General features: G+C 44.2%; 1 protein-coding gene across 2 annotated transcripts in view; it reads left to right on the top strand.

The window, feature by feature from the left end:
• The window catches only part of ELP3 (elongator acetyltransferase complex subunit 3), a 1,295,792-nt gene that overhangs the window by 673,974 nt on the left and 598,888 nt on the right, over window positions 1-22,930 (top strand). For both annotated transcript variants that reach the window (XM_069605694.1, XM_069605692.1), the window contains exon 9: window positions 12,216-12,342. In XM_069605694.1, the coding sequence (XP_069461795.1) occupies window positions 12,216-12,342 (127 nt within the window). The remainder of the gene's footprint in view (window positions 1-12,215; window positions 12,343-22,930) is intronic.

Below are 22,930 nucleotides of genomic sequence, written 5' to 3'. Positions count from 1 at the left end.
TTGTACAAAAACACGTAGTCATGTTATACAACATACCAGCGTATGGGGGGTGAGTGACACATCATGTAGACCTTATGCCAAGCCCAGGAATCCTTCAGCGACGTTCCCTGAACCACTGTGGGCGAATGTCAAAAATAAGTTAAGCGATAAAAACACATTTTTGTGTCATTGCTGTGTCTGTCCCCATGACTCCCCTAGCAGCAGCATGTACCATGAATAAGCGTGCACAGACACAACGCAAACATACATGGAAAAATTGGACAGACTGATAAACCTGTCACCAAAATGGATATGTCATGCAGACTTAAAGGTACAGCCATCCACTTTGTCATGCCATCCTGGTTCCAATACCAATGCCATCAACAGCCACAATAATCCAACCATCCCTGGAAAGGCAAAGTAACCATTCTGTCAGACAAAAATCTGAATTCCCTAGCTTTCTGTCATTGCATTAACACTATGAACCAAATGAAAGAGCGACCTTTCCGGCTACCCGGAAAACCCCAATATATACAAGGCAATATGTTCATGGAAGTGGATGTAGCTACCTTTACACCAAGTTTTCTCTTAACTTCAATTAAATTCCTGGTGCAAGAAAAAGTTAATTCGGTGCACTTGTATTGCAGCTTTCACCAGCGTATTGTACTTTTGAAAGCTATTCGACACTGATTATATCGTTGTCTGCGTGAGCTAGGCTTGGTGCAGATGGGCGAATCATATCAATGCAGTACAGTGGAAATAATGGAACAGCCTGTCATGCTGAGCATGTACCTTCTTGCTTTTATCCCAGAACACGATATCACATATTTAGCAAGGTGTGTATAAATACTGCCACCCGCAAGCAGTAACAAAAATCGGTTGCCCACAAAACATTTTACTATAGAACTGCTAAAGTTGTGTTGTTAACACTCAAAGTGTTAACTTTCTTTAATGAATGCCTGCTGCATCTATCCCATCCGATGTGTGCGCGGCAAGCAGAGCAACTCGGAGAAAGAAGTAATGTTAAGTTACCTAAAGTAACACTTAATACAAAGAGAAATATTTGAAAAACCTGCCCCTGGGTGGCTTGTAAAACCGGCCCTAGGCCATCCCAACGCCAAATTGCATGCAGCTGGGGGCCGAATGATCATTAGGGCAGTCCGCCCCTGGTGATGGGTTTCCATCTGCTAGGGGGAATCACTTCCATGTTTTATTTAAAAATAATTTTCAGGAGCTCAAGTGAATGGATTCTGCATGAAAGTCCGGTTTGGAAACAAGCCTCTTTTTCGTAAAGTGTGCAGTGGTTCAGAAAGTGCTGTCTGTGGTTTTTAGCCAGATGTGCCACCAACCAGAAACTGAGCAATTGAATCACTAGCATCCATATGCAAGACACTATTGAATAGTCTCTGCCGTGCATCAGTTGTGTGGCATGACAGCACCTGTTTGGCTAGATCAGTACCTAACATGGAAGCATACACAGCAGAGGAATGCACACTTTAAGACTTTGAGCAGCCTTTGTGTAATCCTCCACTGAAACACCTGCTGGCTTAGGATAAGAGACTAACATTATATACAGTTCTTAACTGGCACTCCTTATAATAATAGTACCAAAGCTTCTATGAAAGTAAGGTTTCTTCTGTACATTAAATGACGGCTACGCCCCAATGGCTGTGCTTTAATAGTGAAGCCGTGTTCTGTTAACTTACAGTGACATACTGTTTTTGTTTGGCATATCTGATAGGCATGTCCTAGCATGCTCCAAATTGGAGGGTACAGGCCCGACAACCAAAAGGCTTTGTCTGTAATATTCACAGAAAGAAAGCTATGCCTAAATACGAGTTTCCCTTTTCAGTGAAGCATACACCTGGAAGCTGTAGCAGTTCTTCATGTTAAAACATGGGCCTCTTAACAAGTCTCTTGTATCTGGTGGCAGCCACCCAGCATCTAAGGCGCTACCCTACCCTGCATGGGCACTAGGTTATTTAAAGAACGGAAGGTCTGACCAGCGCTGTTTTCGCTTTGTTTAACTGAATCTAAACCATTTGACCTCCATCTAAAGTCTGATAAGAAGAAAGAGCCATCTGCTGAATGCACTGCTCTTGTTTCAACACTAACGGTATATGGCTCAGGTTACCCTGGAAAATACTTTCCAAGCGAGAACATAGCACTTTGTCCCCAATGGTGCGGAGCTGAGACCTTGGAAAGCCATTAACCATAGAAACGAAACAGTCCCAATCAGCACATCAATTATTAGAAAGTGAATTACTTTATGATAGTTAATGTAAATTTCAAAATGTAAAGTCCACTTTAGGATACTTTGTACCATACACAATTAAAATGAATCTGCTTGCAGGTGGTGAAAGAGCAAGAGAAAGAGGAGGACTGAAAGAGCCACTCCCCAAATCATATCTCATACAGATCAAATCATGTTCAATGACTGAGAACACCATTTGCTCTGTAGGAGACATGATTTGGGGAGTGGCAAAGACAGTCACAGGAGCGACTTGCAGATAAGACGACATGGCTATTCTCGGCTCTTGGCAAAAGGCTTGGAAATGCCCCAATCTGTGGTGGGATTTTGGTGTTTTTATCAGTTATTTGTGTTCAAGTAAACTGCATATTTTTTGCAACCTTGCATGGACGTTTTGCTTATTTGATATTTAAAGTACAATTGTTCTTTTGATGCCTCTACCTCAGATTCACATCTCTGAAAAGTATAGACTGCTCTTGGCCAACTTTACCAAATAGGAGGCATACAATTCACTTGATATCCGTTTTACCTTAATGACCCAAGTCCTGCTTGGCACAGTTGTAGTACAGAGTTAAGTATGGCGCTTCAAAACCCTTTCTTTCCATTTGACTATGTATGATGTATCGGTTTTGTTGCAATTTTAGTCAATGTTTTTGGGAGTAAAGTTGTTTTTATGAGAGTAGAAATAACAGTTCCGAATAGAGATATTTTAAAAGGGATTCAAATAGATTTTAATTTCTGTACTCCATTTCTTTTCACGTACTATTTCATAACATTTTTAAAATAGTTTTATCTTGAAGTTCCTTTTCACATCAGGCAATAATAATAGATCTAATTGTTGTGACACCATTCTGCTGTCACCACTGATCGGAACTTATCTGTGGATTTGTGCGGATGGAAGTACGGGTGTCCATTGTCACCTTTTGTTTTCTGTTGAGAATATGTTTGTGTTCTGACAATTTAACAGTTTCCTAGGCAGTAAAATGGACTGGTATACTACTTATATGTAGGACTGTCACCAGTGTTAAATACATCAAATCTTTATGGACCAACTGATTTTAATCCATATTTGTAGGGCTTGTGAATCAGTTTAGATTCACCTGCTACAATTATTCCACTGTGTATTTTTAAGCCTCGAATATTGCAAATTGTTTACTTTCAGAGAAAGAGTAAACAGCGGCAGAGACTTTCCTGTCATACTACCCCTGCCCTACGTGTACAGCAACACACAATGCCCGTTGTAAGTAATATTTGCCATACGTAGCAGTTTATCAGGACACCAGTTGTTACACGCCACACTGCAGTTAGCAAGCCCCTAATATACTAGCACTGCGTGCCACAAATAGCTGTAAGGGTGCGGTGATAGGAGACTGACACAGGAGTGGTATGTTTATTGATAGAAACTTTTTATTGAATACCATGCCCTAATTCATTCTAAGAGGGTTTTCCCTGCCTCAACTAAAACTAAGGAGACTATCCGATTGCCCTGGTAGCAAACAAAATAGTTCACTGACCGGTCCACAAAAACCTATTTCCAACTCTTACACTAATAACGTAAACTAAGGTGAAACAGTGCTATTCTTGTTGGTGGATCAAAGTTTGTTTCTGAATGATGTAGCGTTATAAAGCAATGCATAACCAATGTTCCAAAGTAGTAAAGTTCACTGGTCCAAAAGTAAAGTAAAGTTCCAGCTCAAAATTATCAATACCAAGAGAATAGTTTGCTTCACTTGGCTCCCCCACTTGGCCCAACACTGCTACGAGGAAGATGACTTGTGATTATCTTCATTACTTTGAATCCTTGGTATTATATTCCCTCTGTCTTCTTTCTCATGATCAGTTTGTCTTTTTCGTCTTTCCAGATTATTTGTCTTTCACCCTAATATTGGATTGAAGAAGAGTGGTACTCTTGACCGGCGTGTTAGACCCAGATTATCCAGTTTGCCATTTATGGTTCTTTCTGGTAGGCTGGGTTTACTCTCCTGCCCAGCACTACCCACCATTTCTCTTACTGTACCAAGTCTATTATGGATGTCCCAAATTCCTGCCCTGTGGTCTGGTCTACCCCACTTGTCCGGAGACTGCTCTCTTTGGAACTTGGAGCCCTTTTTGTTAAATACCTTTTTGACAGCTCAGCTAGGCGCCTTCCCTTGTCGCTGCGGGTCTCGTTATATGCGGGAGACCGGAGGCTCTAATGTACTGCCTCGTGTTGGCAGTGCATCCTCTCTACTGGCTTTTCCTCGGAGAAACAACCTTCCGTGTTCTCTCATCGGTCCTCCATCTCATTCAATGGCAAGGGACCCGTTTCAGGCTTCGCCAGTTTCACTGGGCTGTTTAAGAATTGGTGACAAGGCAGGCGCTCTGTTGCCAGTCAAGTTTTCCTGCATTAGCTTCTCCTCCAAACGCACATTTTCATGACTCCATCAATTTTCAGGGAGGCTGTGTTTCTTTGCTTTTTCAGGCGTGTCTTCATTTCCTTTTCAGGTGTGGCAAGTTAATTGACTCCGAGGATTCTGGTACTTGTATTTTTCGCACTTAATATTTCTTGCATGTGGCTGGAAACAACTCCATCCATAGCACAAATCTTCCGCTTGATGGGGGGGAGGGGAAAAGCCATGGTTATGGCTCTCCATTGTAAGGCATGATGGCCCTGCTGCTTCTGCTGTTTGCCTGGTAGTCGTGGGATCACAGCATTCGCCGAGTTCTAGTTTCTTGCCCCGCATCGGCGGCTGCACTATTCGCCGGGCCTCTCACTGTGACCGCCGTCCCTGTACTTCCACCGGCACTCCGCTTTTTCCAGAGGCCAACGACCAGTCAAACTCCTCTCAGCTCGCTCGCCGACGTTCCCGGTTTTCTCTAGTCTCTCTCTCGTTACTCTGTCTCCACAACTTCTGCCACTCCAGCTACTACTGTGCTCTGAGTCTCATCCGTCTTCCCTTTTTATACTTAGATTATTTTCAAACACTGGATAAAGACTAGAGCGCTGATTATGGTTCCCCTGTCATATGCTTCCATCCCCGTAGAGCCTACTCGTCTCAGTTTGGTAATCGTTGTCCTCTGTGGGATATCTTCTTTTACATTTCAGTACTATTTACACAGATTACTGTTGTTATCTTGCATATGTACATTGGTTTATGTGGCATATGAGTGTTTAGAGTAGGAGGAGTTGTGGGAACCTTTTGTGAATGTTGTGTTTTAACAACTGGAGCAGGGATTCCCCCTTGAGAAAAGGGATGATATCTTTGGACTCGTCACATAACCTAATTACTGCAGTCTCTGCCATGTTCTAGCCTTCATCCTTTCTAGATGCTTAGCCATGTTGCTGCTTCCTACAGCACCTAGGCCAAATGCTGAGAGCTATTGTGTCAAAAGGCTACTGCTTCCATCAGGTATTTCGACATGCGATACCTTTGTGCGCCTAATACAGAATTATGCCCTCCACCCGCTCGCCAGACAAACATTCTCATCTCATGCAACACTAAGCTGTTGTCTAGTCCTTGATTTTACTTTCAAACCAGAGTTGGTCCTCGTTGCCGAATTTCTCCTCTTTGAATTTGTAACCCAATCTTTCTTGTGATAAAATCCTCTTCTAAAAATCAGAAACCATTCATCTCATCTGTTGTATGGCTCTGAGCAAATCTTTGTGAACACATTTCTTACTTGGGTGTCTACCTCAGAGATGCTTGAGGCATCCCCGGATCTTCTCCACCTTTATGCTTTAAGAATCAAGTATTTTTTGTCTGTTTTTATGGAAGATGTATTCCAAAATAGCCATAATGATGACTGAATTTGGTTTAAGTAAGCAGTTGCAACCCAGAGATTCTCAGGGTCATCCTTGTATTTTGACCCATGCAAACCTTTGTGAATCAGCCACAATCAGAGCTAGGTAGCCAGTCTTTTTACCAACCAATTTTCACTGAGTATTATTTTGGCCTTTGTTTGCCGCAAATCTAAGGAAGGCAGGGTATCAACAGTAAGACAGACACAAGTGACCACAGTTCAAGGGTGTTTATTGAACTTCAATTGGGTTTGAAAAATGCCTATCCAATCCTAAATCTAAATATGGGATGAAACTACGACCATCAAATAATAACGCAGTCGTAGTGGTGTCTTGTCAAAATAAAAGGGCCTATACTAATAAACCTATTGCCAATCCTTACATCTAAACACAAATAGTGTAGGAAACAATGTTATGCAAAAGAAAAGTGTTCAGGAAATGATATGTCAAACTATTCAAGCTGTTGGCTTCCCTTCCCCACGTTTTTAGCACGGAACAATGCGGCACACTCGAGCTTAGCACAGTCTCTGGCTTCTCCAGCACAATGGTGCAGTTTAAGACTCCAACATCATAGCCTTCTGTGCTATAGTCGTTGTCGTTCAAAGTATCTTCTTTCCGAGGGCCTGATGTACCAAACAAATAATAAAGTTCCTTTCCTTTCAGGATTCTCCTATGCACACTTTTCTCAGGTTATTTTACTGTTCACCTCGGATCCCCCTGCGACGGGATCAGATCCCTTTTAACACAAAGTTCGCATTTTCACATATACACAATTTTCTTAGGATTTCCAAGTATCCAATTTCTCGGGTGATTCACGGTTCACCCCGGATCCCGCTCTGCAGGGCTCAGATCCGTTCTAACACACAAACTACAATCAGTCTCCCTCTGCCGGGCTCGGACCAACTTTATCTACTTTGCCATCAAGGTTCTTCTTACTGTATTATTTTCGAAGACTTTCGATTGTGCACAGGATTTTGCTTGACCCGTTGCAGGACCACTTTGATTCACAATCCTTTGCCACTCTCTCACTTTTGTCAACTCTCAGCTGGACACCTTGCGGAGACCTTCGATTGAGGACGCATGTGGTGCCAGACCACTCTGTCACAGGTATCGTATATCTTGGTTTCAAAGTTCTATCACTCATCTGCAGTTCAACTTTACTCGTGTTGGTTATCACACACGTTTCATACAATGCCCGTTCCAGCACTTGTCATACAATGTTGCGGCTTACAAACTTGGCTTCAACACAGACCGGTCTTGTATCAGTCTCCCCAACTCACAGGTTGTGTTGATTTCACTTGCGCTGCTTTGTTGTTGGAGCCAAGGATAGTACCACGGCAGCTGGCGATTCTCCCCTCCTGGATTATTGACGCGGGAGGGCCTTGGGTACTTCTGGCACACAATGCAGGATTCCAAAGTATTTGTAACGCTCACCTGATTCCCGCAGAGGCGCCGGTCTTGACTGGGTGAATGCCGTATCTTCAAAGGTGATGTGTAACACACGGTTGGCTCTTTGGGCTGGACCTCTGTGCACTGTATGTCTGACTCGAAGAGTAAGATGTCTTAGGTAAGTGAATGCCGAGCTCTCCATCAGCCTCGGGGCAGGGTGCCGTAACCAGTTTCTTCACTGGATAAGGGTGCAGGCCTCTTGACCTCAGAGGACTGCTGTCCGTCGTTAACTGCACGAACGGTAAGTTCTGGGCACTTCAAATGTCTTAAAAGTCTTTTGTAATGATATCTCTTGTTTTGCAGGGTTCCGGCGATGGCGGATGGCGGGCTGATGAGAGTTGAGATCGAATAGAAGCGCCTGGAAGCACGTAAGTAAGCGCTTTTAGTCTGCTTCACGATGCGCAATAACTGTCCCTTTTATCTTGCAGGTACAAGTTCGGAGCTTTAGAGAAGCTGAAGGGTGCTGGAATACCCACTGGATTCGGCGTGGGAAGGAGTAATGGCACGTGAGTAATAAAGTTGCCCAATGTCTTTAAACGCACCTTCTTTTGTCTTTCAGATGCGGGATGCAGCGCCGAAGACCTCCGGAGCATGCGAAGAGTAGGTAAGCCTTTGTCTTTCAGATGCCGGAATGCAGCGCGAGGCGTTGGTGACAGCCGATGGACCAGGTAAGAGATGCGCTGCCACTGAAGACCGTAGTGCTAACCTGTTCTTTCTTTGTCTTTACAGGTGCTGCTGAAGACTGGATTCCAGGATGGTAAGCCTTTGTTCCCTTAGGCCCAGGATCAGAAGCAGAAGACACGATGAGCGTTCTGCTGCAGAGAATGCAGAATAACGCAAAGCAAGATTCATCCATCGGGTGTGGTTTAAATAGCCTCCTGTAGTGCTTAGGTGTCTCCTTCCACAGCAACGCCTAGGTAAGAAAAGAGTTCCTGCTTTCCAGAAGAGTTCCAGTGTTCTGAACCTAGGGAGTGGCTCCTGCCCCACCCAACAGGAAAAGTAGTCCCAAACAGAAGAGGATCAGGGGTTCAACTGGCAGGTAAGTAAGCAGCATGGTCTGCTGCAGGTAAGTCCACCCAAGCATTATGAGCCCGGCGCTTCCAGCGCTGGGACTGGGCATCTTTATGAGCCTGGTGCCACTGGCGCCAGGACAGGGTCCAAAAGGTCCCAATTGGGACTGGCTGGCACTCGGAACCGGGGTTATGGGTCTGCTTCCAAGGGAGTCGGGCAAGTCCTGATCTTTTGGAAGCAGAGATCATGACAGTATTGTTTCCTGGTCTTGCGATTTCTCTTCTCGAGGCTTCATGAAAGTAACGGTTCCTTGTTGAAAAGGTCAAGGGAACTACCCCTTGCGATCTCTTCGTTTTTGCCGTCTTTCTCCTCGTGTTAAACTGCCATCTTGGAACTGCTGTTTCCTTGTGTGCTTTGCCTCACTCTGAGTGTGCTCTCGTGCTGCGCCTTTTATCCATGTGTGGAAGTGTAATGGAAGTCAGGTGTGCATGGTGGTCAGTAATTGCCTGACCATTGTATTGGGACACGACACGTCAGGTATACGGCTTGGGTGTTAGTCCATTTTCTTTCATAGCGAGAGAAAGTGTTTGTGTTGTGAAAGGGGAGGTGGGGTGAGTTCCTAAGTATCCTACCTGGTAGGATGGGGTAAAGGTGTTGCAGGGAAGGGGATACTGCGTCTCACCCTCCGGTGTCCCACTCTCATTCCCCAAAAACCGCTCACCCAGGTGATCCTGCCGCTATGGTCCAACCCAGGAACTGGATCCAAAAGCGATGGTTGTATCCTGGACACCTGGATGACAGATCCCTGATTACAAGTGGGTGAGACACCTTCTAATTTCTCACACAAAACATAGATGGATAGTTTGGATGAAGCAAAAGTCGATTTTGAGAAGTAGGGGAATAATGGGTGCAGAGGATCTTGTTATACTACAGAATGTAATGGAATTTCATATGACGGATTCACTAACCTGGATCAGCTGGAGCGAGGTGCTCCTATAGACGTCCCCCTGTGGGCCTGAGCCATCTCCGCTGATGGACAGTAACAGAAAGGCCAGTACCCCCAGGGAAACCCTCTGGGGAAAATAACCCCTGGTTGAGTGTAGTCTTTGGTGGCGTTGAGAAGATGATCAGGATTTGGAGTTGCACAGCATACTGGTTTCAAAAGTAGTTGGAAGGGTGTTCTCTCAATGCTGGTTTTCTAGTGAATAGAAGGAGGATTTACTAGGTGTATTTTTGCTGGGAGAAATGGAGTAGTAGATGAAAGGAAGTGTAACCTGGATAAGGCTTGTAGTTTCCTGGATTACTGACGGTAGCTGGATAGGTTAAGTCCTGAAGATCTGTACAAGAGACTGCAGGAAGAAGCATTCAGGTATTACAACCGGAACGTGGAAAGCTAATACAGATATGAGAAGTCCTAACTTCGTAAGACTAACCCCAGGTGCATGTATGATCTCGCTCTGAGTAGCTGTGTGGTTATCGGAATTAATTCCGTAGCTACTGTTAACTAAGAGCAGAGGAAGGATCAAGATTCGATTCTGCGCATGCTTGTTTGTTAAAAGTGAAAGAATGTTGCGCCGTACCGTTTCCGTGCTCTGGATCCGAAATCTGCTTCCTTTTGGAAATTGGGAGAAACCCTGGAGTTCTGGTGTCGGCAAAGGGAAGACTCCGAGAATATAATATAAGTTTATAAGAATGTTCATGTACGTAGCGTCTTACTGTGTTAAAGAATAAAGCGAGTTTGTACCGCTGCCTGGCAACATCCCAGCGTTCACGGAAGTGTATGATCCAGAATCTCGCGTACGAGGCGAATGTAGATAAAGCGAGGGAATGGGCTGAAATAGATAGAAAAGAATTAGCTAGAGCCAAGATGTTGAGAATATGGAAGCAAGCAAATGTGTCCCTAGTAAACAAACTTACGGAGCGTCCTCTGAAAGGAGTAGTGACGCGAGGACAGCCGTGCTGCTGTGCCTCATAACAGCTTCCTGGTAGAGAAGTGGGCGGAGCCAGACACACGGGAGGGATAGAAGCTGGAATGCTGCAAACGCACAAGGGCGCCATGTTGGGGGAATCATAAATAGCCATTCCTATCCTTCTCCACTGCCGCCAGAGGGACCAGCGTAGCCCAGCAGTCCTAACAGATCTCTGCCCACATTTGAGCAGGAAAAATGCAGCAAAAAATGTGTGGTAATAAAATCTGCAGTGACGCACTGCTCAATAAAAACATGTTCGAACCTGGGGGAAATCCATATAGTTTATGCTGCTAGAATCTATCCTAGTCGTTTGGCAGACCACTTCCTGTTAATCCTTCCTATTCCCCCGCTCTCATTTGATATACAGGAGCTGGTGCTGCAGTGAGAACACTCTTAATTTACTGATATTCATGTCTTTTGTCTGGGTCTCATTTGGAGAACCACATACTGCACGGTATCTACATTTTTATTTGGCCCACCTCCCCCCATAACTCCATCTCTTTCTGTGCCCTTCATCATCCCAATAAATTCCACTTCTAAAAACCATACCAAATTCCGGCTAATGGCCTCTTCTCATCTGCATGTTACAGTGTCACATCTTTTTCGCAAATCTCGATATTGCAAGTGTAAACCTCGCCAACTCGCTATATTTGCAATCTTGAATTTTAAAATCTTGGGACTATCCACTATAATTCCTAAAAGGAATTGTCGTGAAATCAACAAGGTGAGTATTAAACTGTCAACAAATATTAAAGCGTCTTAATGGACTTAAAATGCCTATGAGGGCCTGAGGAACTCATGGGAACTTAGAATGTGAGTTTTACAATTATTGTGCATCCGGGAGGTATGAGTGCAAGAGTGCATCAACATGAGTGCAAGAAATCCAACAATATCCGTTTATTATTTGCTGATCTGAGCCTTTTCTAATTTCTGGATAGTTCATTCTTTTGTTCAGGTTAAAAGAACCACGGTTTCTAAGTCGATTGGGCAGAAGCTCTTTGTTTAATTTCTAAGGGTTTCTCTTTGACAAAATCCCTAAAATGCGTATGATGCTTTCTTTCTCATATATAATTGGTTCCTTGTATTCTTTCAGTGTATTCTGGTTCTCCTTATGAAGGCCATAAACCGTGCCATTAATTGTGCTCATGCAACACAAAGTAACCACATGCTTAAGTGACTTGTATAGTCTCAGTTTTTATTTTTCAAAGCCTCTAGATTTTTATTATCAAAGTTAGGAGTTCCCTTTAACATTCTTAGCAGCATGGTCAAGATGTTAAAGCGCTAAAAGGAGGAAAGAATCTAACCGTTTCAGGTGGAATTAACCTATAATACTCACAGCCACATATGACAACGCTGTCGTTGGCCAGAATGGAACAGGTTACTCAGCGTGTGATTGGCAAGATGGTAATTGCATCCATTGTGGAATATATGTTCCAGTCATCTCTTCCATCCTAAAATTATCCAGCTAAGTGTACCAACCATCAAATAAGGCAACATAGGTGATGCTTGAGAGAAATGCTTTAAAGTTGCAGTGTCGCTCCTTGGCTTTATCCATCTGAGTGCACAATGCCATTGAGATCCATTACACAGGGTATGGCAGACAGAGCCACGTCATTTTCTTTTATGTTCGCACATTTTAAACATCTTCCCTGGGGCATCTGCCTCTCTTTATGCCTCAAGATTGGGTATTTCTAGTACCCCTCACTCAGGCACTTAATATAGTTCTATTTCGCTTTGACATATGTGGATTTAACTATATGTTTAATTTTCCTTGCAGGGGTCATACAGTTAAGGCGGTGTGTGAGTCGTTCCATCTATCCAAAGATGCTGGGTTTAAAGTAGTATCACACATGATGCCTGATCTTCCGAACATGGGACTGGAAAGAGACATTGAGCAGTTTATTGTAAGTATTGCTTTGCAGCTGTTGGATCTACTCAGTCTGGATCTACAATTTGTACATTTCTTTTAAGTATATAATGAATACTATCAATATGTCTGATATATAACAATTATTGCAAGGACCGGCTATTTGTAAACACAAGTCTTACACTCAAAGATAAAGGAGGCACACACATATAAAGTAATTGGCAGTACATCCCAATATCTGGTCAAGTGGGGATTTCTGGATTAGAACTCTTGTCTGCTTGTCTCACAGCCGACAGTGCCAACACCTTAGCCGCCAGGCTGTTGGACTTTGTTTTGTTTTTTCCCCCTGTAAGCTACATCCTCATATCACTTTGTTTTATCTTCCACTGACCCCTTTTCCAAGTGAATTCTGGTTATGGACTTCCATTCGCCTCTTGACTCAAAAGTACAATTGCTGTTTTGTGAAAAAGAAAGGTGATGGTAAGAGAAACTGTCAATCCCTGCTGTTTTACACCAATATTTTCCTGTGCATAACTAATAATAATCTTATTACAATCTTATCTCTGCTTTAATAAGCTTTGATTGGGTATGAGTTTTTTTGTTAGGAATGTCTGCATTTCATTATTTATTGTTTACAATAAAACCTTTAAAATGTATCCCTGGCCAGTGAGCACATTGCAGTATCTGGCTACATTATTTGACCATTTGCAAACTTCCCATCTTATCTATTCAAAATCAGCGATCCTTCAATTTGAATCTTATTTACTCTAAGAGTATGGACTTAGTTAGACCAGTCCCTAGAGAATTCATTATGAAAGCTGTGTATCATTGCTAGGGTCTAAAAAATGCCCAAGTGATTGTTACAATCTGCATTTCCCCCTGTGCCTGTGAGGACCTTTATAGCACCCTTCTTTGAAATGCATCACCACATGTATGAAAAATTGTATAGCGTGGTTTATTTAAGACTTGCTAATAAACATTTTGCAACATTTTATTACAACTAAGGTGAACATATGCAATATATGGTGGATGGCTTAATGTAGAAGAACAAGGTATTTACCCCTGGTAATGTTACTTCGATTGGATGTTCCTCTAATGTATTCCTCATCTTATGATAATTATCCTTCCAGCTTTAGCTGCTTCAGATTTTTTCAACAGGGGGCACTGTGTGTCGTCTCGTCGAGTTGATGTCCCTCGAGGACCTCCGTCCGACTGTCGACGTCATCATCAGTATAAATAGCGCATGCAGTGCCCTTTGGCTTCAGTTTTGTTTTCCCCCTCCTGCAGTGGAATTACCAGGCGCACCATAGACCATAGACTCTAAGAAAACGTAAAGTGTAACAATACGTGAATTCTACGGTGGGGCAGGCTGGGAGGGGTGATGAGGAATACGTTGGAGAAACATCCAATCGAAAGAACGTTACCAGGGGTAAGTAACTTGTTCTTCGAATGGATTGTGTCCTCCAACGTATTCCTCATCTTATGATAGACTCCCAAAGCAGTAATAATTTGGTGGTGGGAGTACATATTATATTTTGTTTTAACTGTTGTCAGGGACTGAATGAAGGACTGCTTTTCCAAATTGTCCTTCATGACTAGAAGATGAATCCAGGCAGTAATGTTTCACAAACGTGTGAATAGACGACCAAGTGGCCGCTGAACAAATGCCTTTCACTGGGACACCTCTCTGAAGAGCAGCAGAGGTTGCCATGCCCCTTGTGAAGTGTAATCTCAAGCCTTCCAGCGGGTCTTTGCCCGCTAACCTGCAACATTCCCCAATAGCTAAACCCAATTTAGGGCCTGTATTGCCCATTATTGGTTATTTTGACAAAATGTAGCCATTCTTGATATATACAAACTGAGAGCCCTTTTTGGGTCCAGCCTATGTAATCTTTCCTACTCCTTTCCAGGATGAGGAAGTGGATATAAAGTTGGCAAAATGATCTTTTGCAACAAGAGGAAGTCGGAGACTACTTTAGGTAAAAAACAAGGTTTCACCCCGAGAGCATCCTTGTCTTTATAGAAAACCGTATGTGGGGGTTTACAGGAAAGTGCCTGCAACTCGCTTACCCTGCGGGCTGACGTTATTGCGATTAGCAAAACTGTTTTCAAGGTTAGCAGTCTTAATGGGCATGAGTGTATAGGCGCAAAAGGAATGCATGTTAGAAATGTTAACACCAGGTTAAGATCCCATACAGGAACTTTGAATGGAACTGATGGAAATATGTTAGTATGACCCTTTAGGAATTGAACAGTCAGAGGGATTTTAAAATATGAATCCTCCTCTGAAGAGCGCTTGAAAATAGATAGCACCGCCAGGTAACCTTTAATTGTTCCAATCTGGAGCCCCAGATTCGCCAAATGTAACAAAAAAGGAAGCACCATAGGTGTGTCACATAGAAAAGGATCACCATTCTTATCCCCGAACTTTCTCAACCTCCTGATCACATGAGGAATGACTGGGACTGGAAGAAATGCGTACAGAAGTGGAAACTCTCTCAGTCCACTATGAACGCATCTCCTAGAGCTCCTCTTGGGGGAAATTCCCTGGAACAGAACAGTTTGCATTTCCGGTTGACACTGGTTGCAAACAGATCCACTTGAGGGGTTGCCCCAAAGGGTGAAGATGTCTAGAAGGACTTCCTGAGGTAGTTCCCACTCGTGTGAGACTGTTCTCTGCCTGCTCAGAGCATCTGCTGCTGTGTTCTCCTCTCCAGCTAGGTGAACTGCGATAGGGAGATTCCTTCTTGAATTGCCCAGAACCAGAGCTGCATTGCTTCTCTGCACAGTGGTAGTGACCCTACACATCCTTTCTTGTTGAGGTAGTACATGACCATTGTGTTGTCTGTCATTATCAGGACATCCTTCCCCTATACAGAGGGCAGAAAGGCCTTCAGCGCTAGTCTAATTGCCCTCCGCTCCAAAATGTTGATGTGTAGTTTGGACTCCGATGGAGACCAACGACTGCCGATGTCAGCTCGTTGGCGTGGGTTCCGACCGAGTGAAGCGTCCGTCATTACAGTTATCTCCGGCCACTGCTGCCAAAAAGATTCTTCCTTGAGAATGTTGTCCTTGCAAGCCCACCGCAGAAGGCCGTGAGAGAGACTGCTCAGAACATTCAGGTGGTCTGCCATTCTGCCTGAGAATTCGGACCATTGAGTCCTGAGAGCCCTTTGGAGGGATCTCATTCTGAGGTGAGCCTCTGGCACCAGAAAAAATACAGGCTTCCATGAGACCGAGCAATCTCAAAATATCGAAGGCCCCAAGATGCTGGACACTTTGGAATTTGGTGAACATCTGCAGAATATGTTGAGCTCTCACCCAGGACTGCTCCAATAAATTGGAGTCTTGGAGATGGTATCATGTGAGACTTCTTGTAATTGAGGGAGAAGCCCAGCTTGTGGAGAGAATGGCAGGTTACGCTGAGATGTTCCCGGGCCAGTTCGGGTGCACGTGCCCTGATTAGCCAATCGTCCAGGTAGGGATATACGTGAATCCTCCCGCTCCTAAGACTCGCTGTCACAACCGCCATTAACTTGGTGAAAACCCTTGGGGCGGAGGTCAGCCCGAATGGCAGAACTCGAAACTAATAGTGAGAACCGGCAACCGCGAACCTCGGGTACTTTCTGTGCTTGTGATGGATAGGCACATGAAAGTAAGCATCCTGAAGGTCCAATGACACCATCCAGTCTTAGAGTTGGAGAGCCTGAAGGATTTGGGAAAGGGTAACCATCTTGAACTTGTCCTTCCTGAGGAACTTGTTTATGTCCAAGATGGGTCTCAACCCTCTGTCCTTTTTGGGAATTAGAAATTGTGGGAAGTAACAACCCTTATTCCTTTCCGCCACAGGTACTGGTTCTATAGCGGCTTTCTCTTGCAGGGTAAAAATGTCCTGTGCAAGGAGCGGATCGGGAACTTTGAAAGAGTTGTTCCCCGGTGGCTGATCCTAAGGCCTTTTTTGAAAAGGAAGGCAGTAACCTTGGGCTACAGTTTCCAGTGCCCAAGCATCCGAAGTAATGACCTGACATTCTTTCAGATGCTGCATAAGTCTGCCTCCCACCGGGGTCTTATGAGTCAAGGCCTCGGAGTGGTTTTGAGGCAGCTGAAGCATCAGCTGAGGGTACAACTGCAGCTGCTTGGGCTGGCTTAGCACCTCCCCCTCTCACCATGAGGGAATCTTGTCTGACCACTTTCACTGACTTGACCTCTTCCAATCGAGGAGTAGAATCGAAAGGACTTACCCCTCCAAGAAGATGGTCCGGAGTAGGGGTGTTGAGGCTGACTAATGGCAGCACTAAGGGATTTAGTCGCTGCTTTCCAGGTCTGCAGCTGTTCCAAACTGTCATCAGCCTTGAGCCGTCAAAGAGCATATTAAGGAGTCTAGACTGCACATCTGGAGGAAATCCGGACTTCCTCAACCACGCAAATCTGCGCAACTCTGTGTTAGGTGCCATGGATCTGCTGATGCTGTCTGCAGTATCCAGATCTGCCTGGAGGCATTCACCCATTGCCTCCTTACCATCCTTGATGATAGCCAAGAAGTCATCTCCTTCTGCAACTTCCGGGATGTGGTCAGCCGCATAGCTACGCAGTCCCACATAGTAAACATAAACCTGGACACGGTACAAGTTGCGTTAGTTGACTTTAATGCCATACTACCAGCAGTAAATATTATTCTCGCCCAGGCATCTACTCTCTTATCATCCCTATCGGGAAGGATAGAAGGATATGATGATTGCTTGGTAGATGTAGCAGCTTGAATCACCAAACTTTCTGCTGTTGGATGTTTTGTTAAATACTCTTGGTCACTGCTGGATGGCCTATATTTTCTAGCACCACATTTTTATTCACTTCCGCCGCAGTCTCTTGTCTCTCCCAATTTGCTGAGACCCTTTTTTTGCAGTGCAGTGTAAAATGGCAAAATTTGATCTTTTTTGGGGACCCTGATCCAAAATATGTATCGGGTCATCCTGCACAAAAGGAGTAGGACTGCCCCAACCTTAAAACTCTTATCACCTTGCTCATCAGCTTCCTATAGGAGTCAGCGTGGTCAGTAGGATCTCATTTGTCAAATTCCAGTTTGGGAGAGGAAGCTAAACCACTTGGTGATTGAAAGTTATCATACAAGTATTTTAACCCAGACTCTTCTGAGATTAATTCATCTGGCACATTAGGGGTGCCATAGTGTAACCCATATGGTGGTGTCTTATCATCTGAAAGTTCATTATCTTCATAGATAGAGGTTAAAGACTTTAAAAAGTCTTTCTTTGGCAAGGGTTTGAAAACCTTTCCCTGACGGTGTTAGCGAATGCGTTGTCATTGTCGACTTCTTAGGCTTTTTTGAAGGAACCCTCGATGGACTGGATTCCTGACTTGTCGAAGCCCTAGATGATTTTTTATCAGATCCAGATTTTTCTCAATGCGTATGGCTCAGTTTCGAAGATTTGGTCTTCGGCTTCCCTTTGTCGTCTTTATGCAGATCGACAGGGGCATGGGCTTTTTGCTGGTCCTTCGAGGGGTTGGGGCAGAATTCTCAAAGATTTTAAGCATTTCATTACGAAACGCATCCCATTTTGCAGGGGAGTCTGATTTAGTTGGACATTTAATTACCTCGCCGAGGAATCACTAGATGTTTCTTGTCCTTCAAAGAAGAAGAAGATGGAGATTGGTGCGATTGACTTCTCGATCGAGATCTTTTCCGTCGAGGTGAATCTCTCGACTCATCAGTCTTTCTTTTTGAGCTTTTCGAAGGAGACTTTGAAGGCAACCTCCCCACCGCCAGTTTACCTTTACGCTCCCTGAAAGCCTTTTTGTTCATTGCCTGACAGGAGTTACAGTCGGAGGTACGCTGACCAGTACCAAGGCACCACAGACATATGCGGTGGGGGTCGTTGATCGTCAACTTCGATCCACAGTCTTGGCACTTATAGAAGCCCGTCTGAGGCGTTGAGGGAGCCGAAGGGCAAGACATTTTCGTTGATCGAAACTAGCTGATGAAGTTCACTGAAGAGCCGAAGCGCGCCATAATTCTCCAAAACGTTAGCTCGGAAAAAACTGAACTGAAGCCAATGGGCGCTGCGTGCGCTATTGATACTGATGATGTCGAACAGAGGCCCTCGAGGGACATTGACTCGACGAGATGGCACAGAGCACCCCCTGTCGAAAAAAAAGTCCAAAACAGCTAAAGCTGTAAGGATAATTATCATAAAATGAGGAATATGTTGGAGGACACAATCCATTCGAAGTGTTGTTACAGTATGTTTTGTTGCTGGCATTTGTATAGCACACAACGGCCATTGGTATGGATTTGTAGTACCTCGCATTACCATCCCAGGACCTAGCATTTAGTTGGAGGTGGTTGAGCGTTTTACATAATGGTTACTAATGTGTAGGCAGTATCCCAATACTTCTTCAACTAATAGGTGCTCTGACTTTACGCACATTGTCAATAAAATTGGATATTAAGCTAATTAATGTATGTATTGTGAATTGCTTGTAATTGTCTGCTTCGCATACCTGAAAAATGAACTTCAGTCTTTCATGCGTCCTAAAACAAATGGTGTTTGTTTAAACTTATATTGTCTTTTAAACGGTTTCATTATTGCCTTAATTGAACATCTTTCACCTGTTTCTTAATGGTTTCTTTAATCTATCGACATGCGATCCAAATGGAAACTTATCATAGATTATTGTGCCTTGTATTTGTTTTGCTTCTTTTGTTGACCTTTTCAGTTCTATTGGTGCTTTCAGAGATAAAGTCAAGGACTTCTTGAAAATTATGACTGTCCGGGTGTCCAAAAGGGTTATCAAAATCTTATGAAATACATGCACATAATGTATCCTGTATATTAGTCAAACAAGCAATTTTTTGTTTTCCAAAATTGCCCTTCTATGTGGCATCTCTGGAAAACTCCTCATAGGCTCCAATCATAATTGATTCTACGCATTTTAAGAAAGACCTGATTCTACTTTTCACAAAAAGGTGATCATGCATTGTGTATTCTATTCCACCTGTTTTGGGAAGCCTATGAGCATGAATCGTGGGCCCAATTTGGGAGATATTATAAGAATCCAAGTTTGTGCCCTTTCCTTGTCATTGGTTGTTCTGTTGCATTGATTGTTCTCCCACAAGAACATTGCTGCAGTTGTGTTATTGAACATTTAATTTGTTCTCCTGGATTTCTGGAAAAGATTACTAGATTTGATGGGAGATATGTCCCCATTTTATATTTGATGATAGAGGAATGCTATGTTCACTGTTTACCGTTTTATTTTCATAAACAGACCCTTGACCAAAGTTAATGTTCTAATGGATTGTGTCCTCCCATAGATTCCTTATCTTAGATATATTTTGCCTGTGACAGTAGATCTCAGAAAGATTTCACAGCAGAGGGTGCTAAGCAGCTCTGGCGCTGAGGGCCTTTAGTGCTGTCGTCCAGTCCGGATTTGACTTTCGGTGTTGGTGTAGGTAGCACACACCACAACCTCAGATCCTTTTTTCCACATGATCTGCACGCTACACAAGATCTACCATTTGAACGCCTCAAAGAATTTCTTTCTGACACATTTGAAATTGACCCACATTTTTGTTGATAATTTCGACTCTGAAACCCTCTGCTTCAAAAAAATGTGAACGTTGCAACACTAAAATATCCCTGACTGACCCTCATAAAGTTTGCTTGTGGCCTCTCAGTGCCGATCACGTTGTCGCTGATTGTGTATCATGTTAAAACATGTCACCTAAAGTTTTGAAAGAAAGGGCTTCAAAATGTTGTCTCGGGAGGCTAGCTCAAGAGCAACATGCTCGCCTTGGAAGCAAGACGACACGGAGCAACATGGGTTCGATTCCTCTGGGTATTAAGCGCATTATAAATAACATATCATATCATTTGGCTTCTGGACGTTTGGCAACATAGTCACCCAGTACAACCCCTTCCAAAGGTCTGATGAGGGCAAGAGCTCCGCATTGAAAAACCTCCACAGGGTGAGAAAAAGAGGTTGAAAAAACATTGAAAATGATCCTACTCGAGGAACAAATCCCAGCATTTGTCTTCTTCATCGAAGAGGAGGCGGTTGTACTCCTCATGGGATTCCTTAATTGTTTCAAAATGAAGGTGTTCTGATTCCGTTTGTATTCGAGCCGTTTGAACCGTCTCCAGTCCCTGAAGAATTTCAGAACGAAGTGGACAGGTTAGCCAATTTAGGATCACTTCTTCAAGATGCTGGTGGGCGAGATGCCTCCCCAGAAGTGGAATTCGAGAAACCTGACCCTTTTCCCCATCCTATAGGAAAATGATGGCTAAAGTTACAGCTGTTTTAAGCCCAGGGCCCCCTGCCAAGAAAATAGCATAATTTGACCTGTCAGGCATTCTGGACAGGGGTGCACAGGTAGAACATGTTCTCTTGTTTCACACTGCCATAAAATATCACTTGTTGGAGTTGTGGAACAAATCCTGCTCAGTGCCAGCAGTGCACAAGGATCTTGTAAAGAAATACCAGCATCCTCTGACCCAGAGTTCCTGACAAGACACCCCTCTCATGACAGCTTGGTGGTACAAGAGGCAGCCATAAATACAAAAACAAGTTCTTATCCCCTTTTACCCACTAACAGGGATGATAAGAGGTATGACGTTCTAGCAAAGAAAGTCTATGCCTCTGGCCGCAAGGCTTTAAGTCCGTTAACGTCACATGTGTTCTTGCCAAATATAGACACATTTTAGGAACAGTGATATCAGAGGCGGCACAGAACATTCCAGAAGGGGAGTAAATTGTGGGGGGTAGCAAGGAAGCCATGTGCCAAGAAGAGGAGAGAAAACAACTCTGTTCCCTCCACTGCTGCACCAGCCGCAAAACCGTTTTGAAAGCTTTTTACATCCTACTCCGGTGGGGGGACGTCTGTCGCACCATTTCTCAGAATGGTGCAATATTACTATGGACGCCTGGGCACGGCAGGTAGTCTCCCAATGGTATTGCTTCCTTTTCTACAGCATTCGCCAGACTGCTCCCTTCCCATCTGGCCACCTTTTGTTCTGGAACCGCTATTCCAGAACAAGATTTCCTCTCTCCTAGAGAAGTGTGTCATAGAGTCTGCACTGCAAGCAGAAAAAGCCAAGGGTGGTACTCCCTTCATTTTCTAGTACCAAAGAAGGATGGCAGTGTGTCTGTGACCAATCTTAGACTTGAGGCACTTGAACAAGTTCCTCAGGAAGATCAAGTTCAAGATGCTAACAATTTATCAGATCCTCCAGGCCCTGGATCTCCAGGATTGCTTGGTATCACTCCACCTTCAGGATGCTCACTTTCATGTGCTGATTCATAAAAAACACAAAGTACCTGAGGTTCGTCATCAGCAATCCAAGTGTTGCCCCAAGGGTCTTCACCAAGCTGTTGGCGGTGGAACTTGTGATGAATCTAGTGAGATTATCCCTGAAAACTCAAAATGGGCCTCCTCTCATTGGCCATGGGTAGGCAGCCGCTACTCGATTCTGAACCTGGTGGTGGTATTATGTGGAAGGACCACATGGTAGGGTACTCATATCAGGGGGAAATTGATTCCCCTAGTCTTCCTGAAGCAAAGATGGCATATTGTAAAATAGAGCAATCAATGTAACTGCTATGCAATCCATTATGGATTTCAAGATGCATAATGGTTGTGGTACTGGAACGAGGAAGAAGGGCCCAGAGTTAGTAAGGATCAAAGGTGCCATTGACCAGAATGTGCGGTCTAGTTGTTATAGAGCACAACACCTAAGCGGGACAGTTAAACTCAGGAATGAGTTGCAGCTGGAGAGAGAGGCGGAAGGAGTAGCTGAGGCAGAGACAGTCCGAAGTGCTGGGATTGCCACAGGGGGAAAAGGAAGAGTGCCAGCTGATGCCGACTCGAGAAGTGAGGGCATGCAGCATTGCAGAGTGCACACAACAGGAAGCAACATTGGGTAGAGAAGGCCAGCCAAAGGGGAGCATGCTCTCAAACCGATGTGCGGTCTTCGGTGGGCGAGAAGACACAGAGGACCAACCGAGCTGGAAGAGCTCTGGAGAAGAGCGTTGCAGTCTGCTGAAGATACGCAGGAGCTGGCGACAGAGTGGACAGGACGCAGGAAGTCGTCCGCAGCAGCAAGCAGGGAAGCATAGACGCCAAAGAAGAGCAGCGAGTTGGCCAGATGCTAAAGGTGACTCCGGCGCTTCAAGCAGGACAACTGACATCAAACAATCATTTTGAATACTGAACAAATAAAGCAGCACAGAAGCAGCAAGAGCACAACTCCCTTTCTATGGCACACCAATTGGGGGAAACCTGTAACCGCATTGCCAACAACCAAGAGACTGTAAAGAAAGAGTACAAATGTGAAAAGGGTGCATGGTATACCAACTGGGGGAAACCTGCAACCCACATTACCAACAGCCAAGTGGCTGTAAAGAAGCCATACAGAGACGACCGGGGCACAACTCCCCTTCTATGGGACACCAATTGGGGAAACCTGTAACCCTCATTGTCATGAGACTATAAAAAAGAGGCAGCCATTGTTCAGCCCTCCTCAGTTGGCATTCTGGTGTGGAGTGGTCGAGTGTCTTGAACGAGCATGTTTTCGAAAGTTTGATCCTTTATGGTCAGTTACCGAAGAGCT

The sequence above is a fragment of the Ambystoma mexicanum genome, chromosome 4p (assembly GCF_040938575.1).
Source record: "Ambystoma mexicanum isolate Mex_15411 chromosome 4p, UKY_AmexF1_1, whole genome shotgun sequence".
Classification (NCBI taxonomy): domain Eukaryota; kingdom Metazoa; phylum Chordata; class Amphibia; order Caudata; family Ambystomatidae; genus Ambystoma; species Ambystoma mexicanum.
Note: the sequence above shows the minus strand (reverse complement) of the source record. Positions and strands in the feature narration are given on the sequence as shown.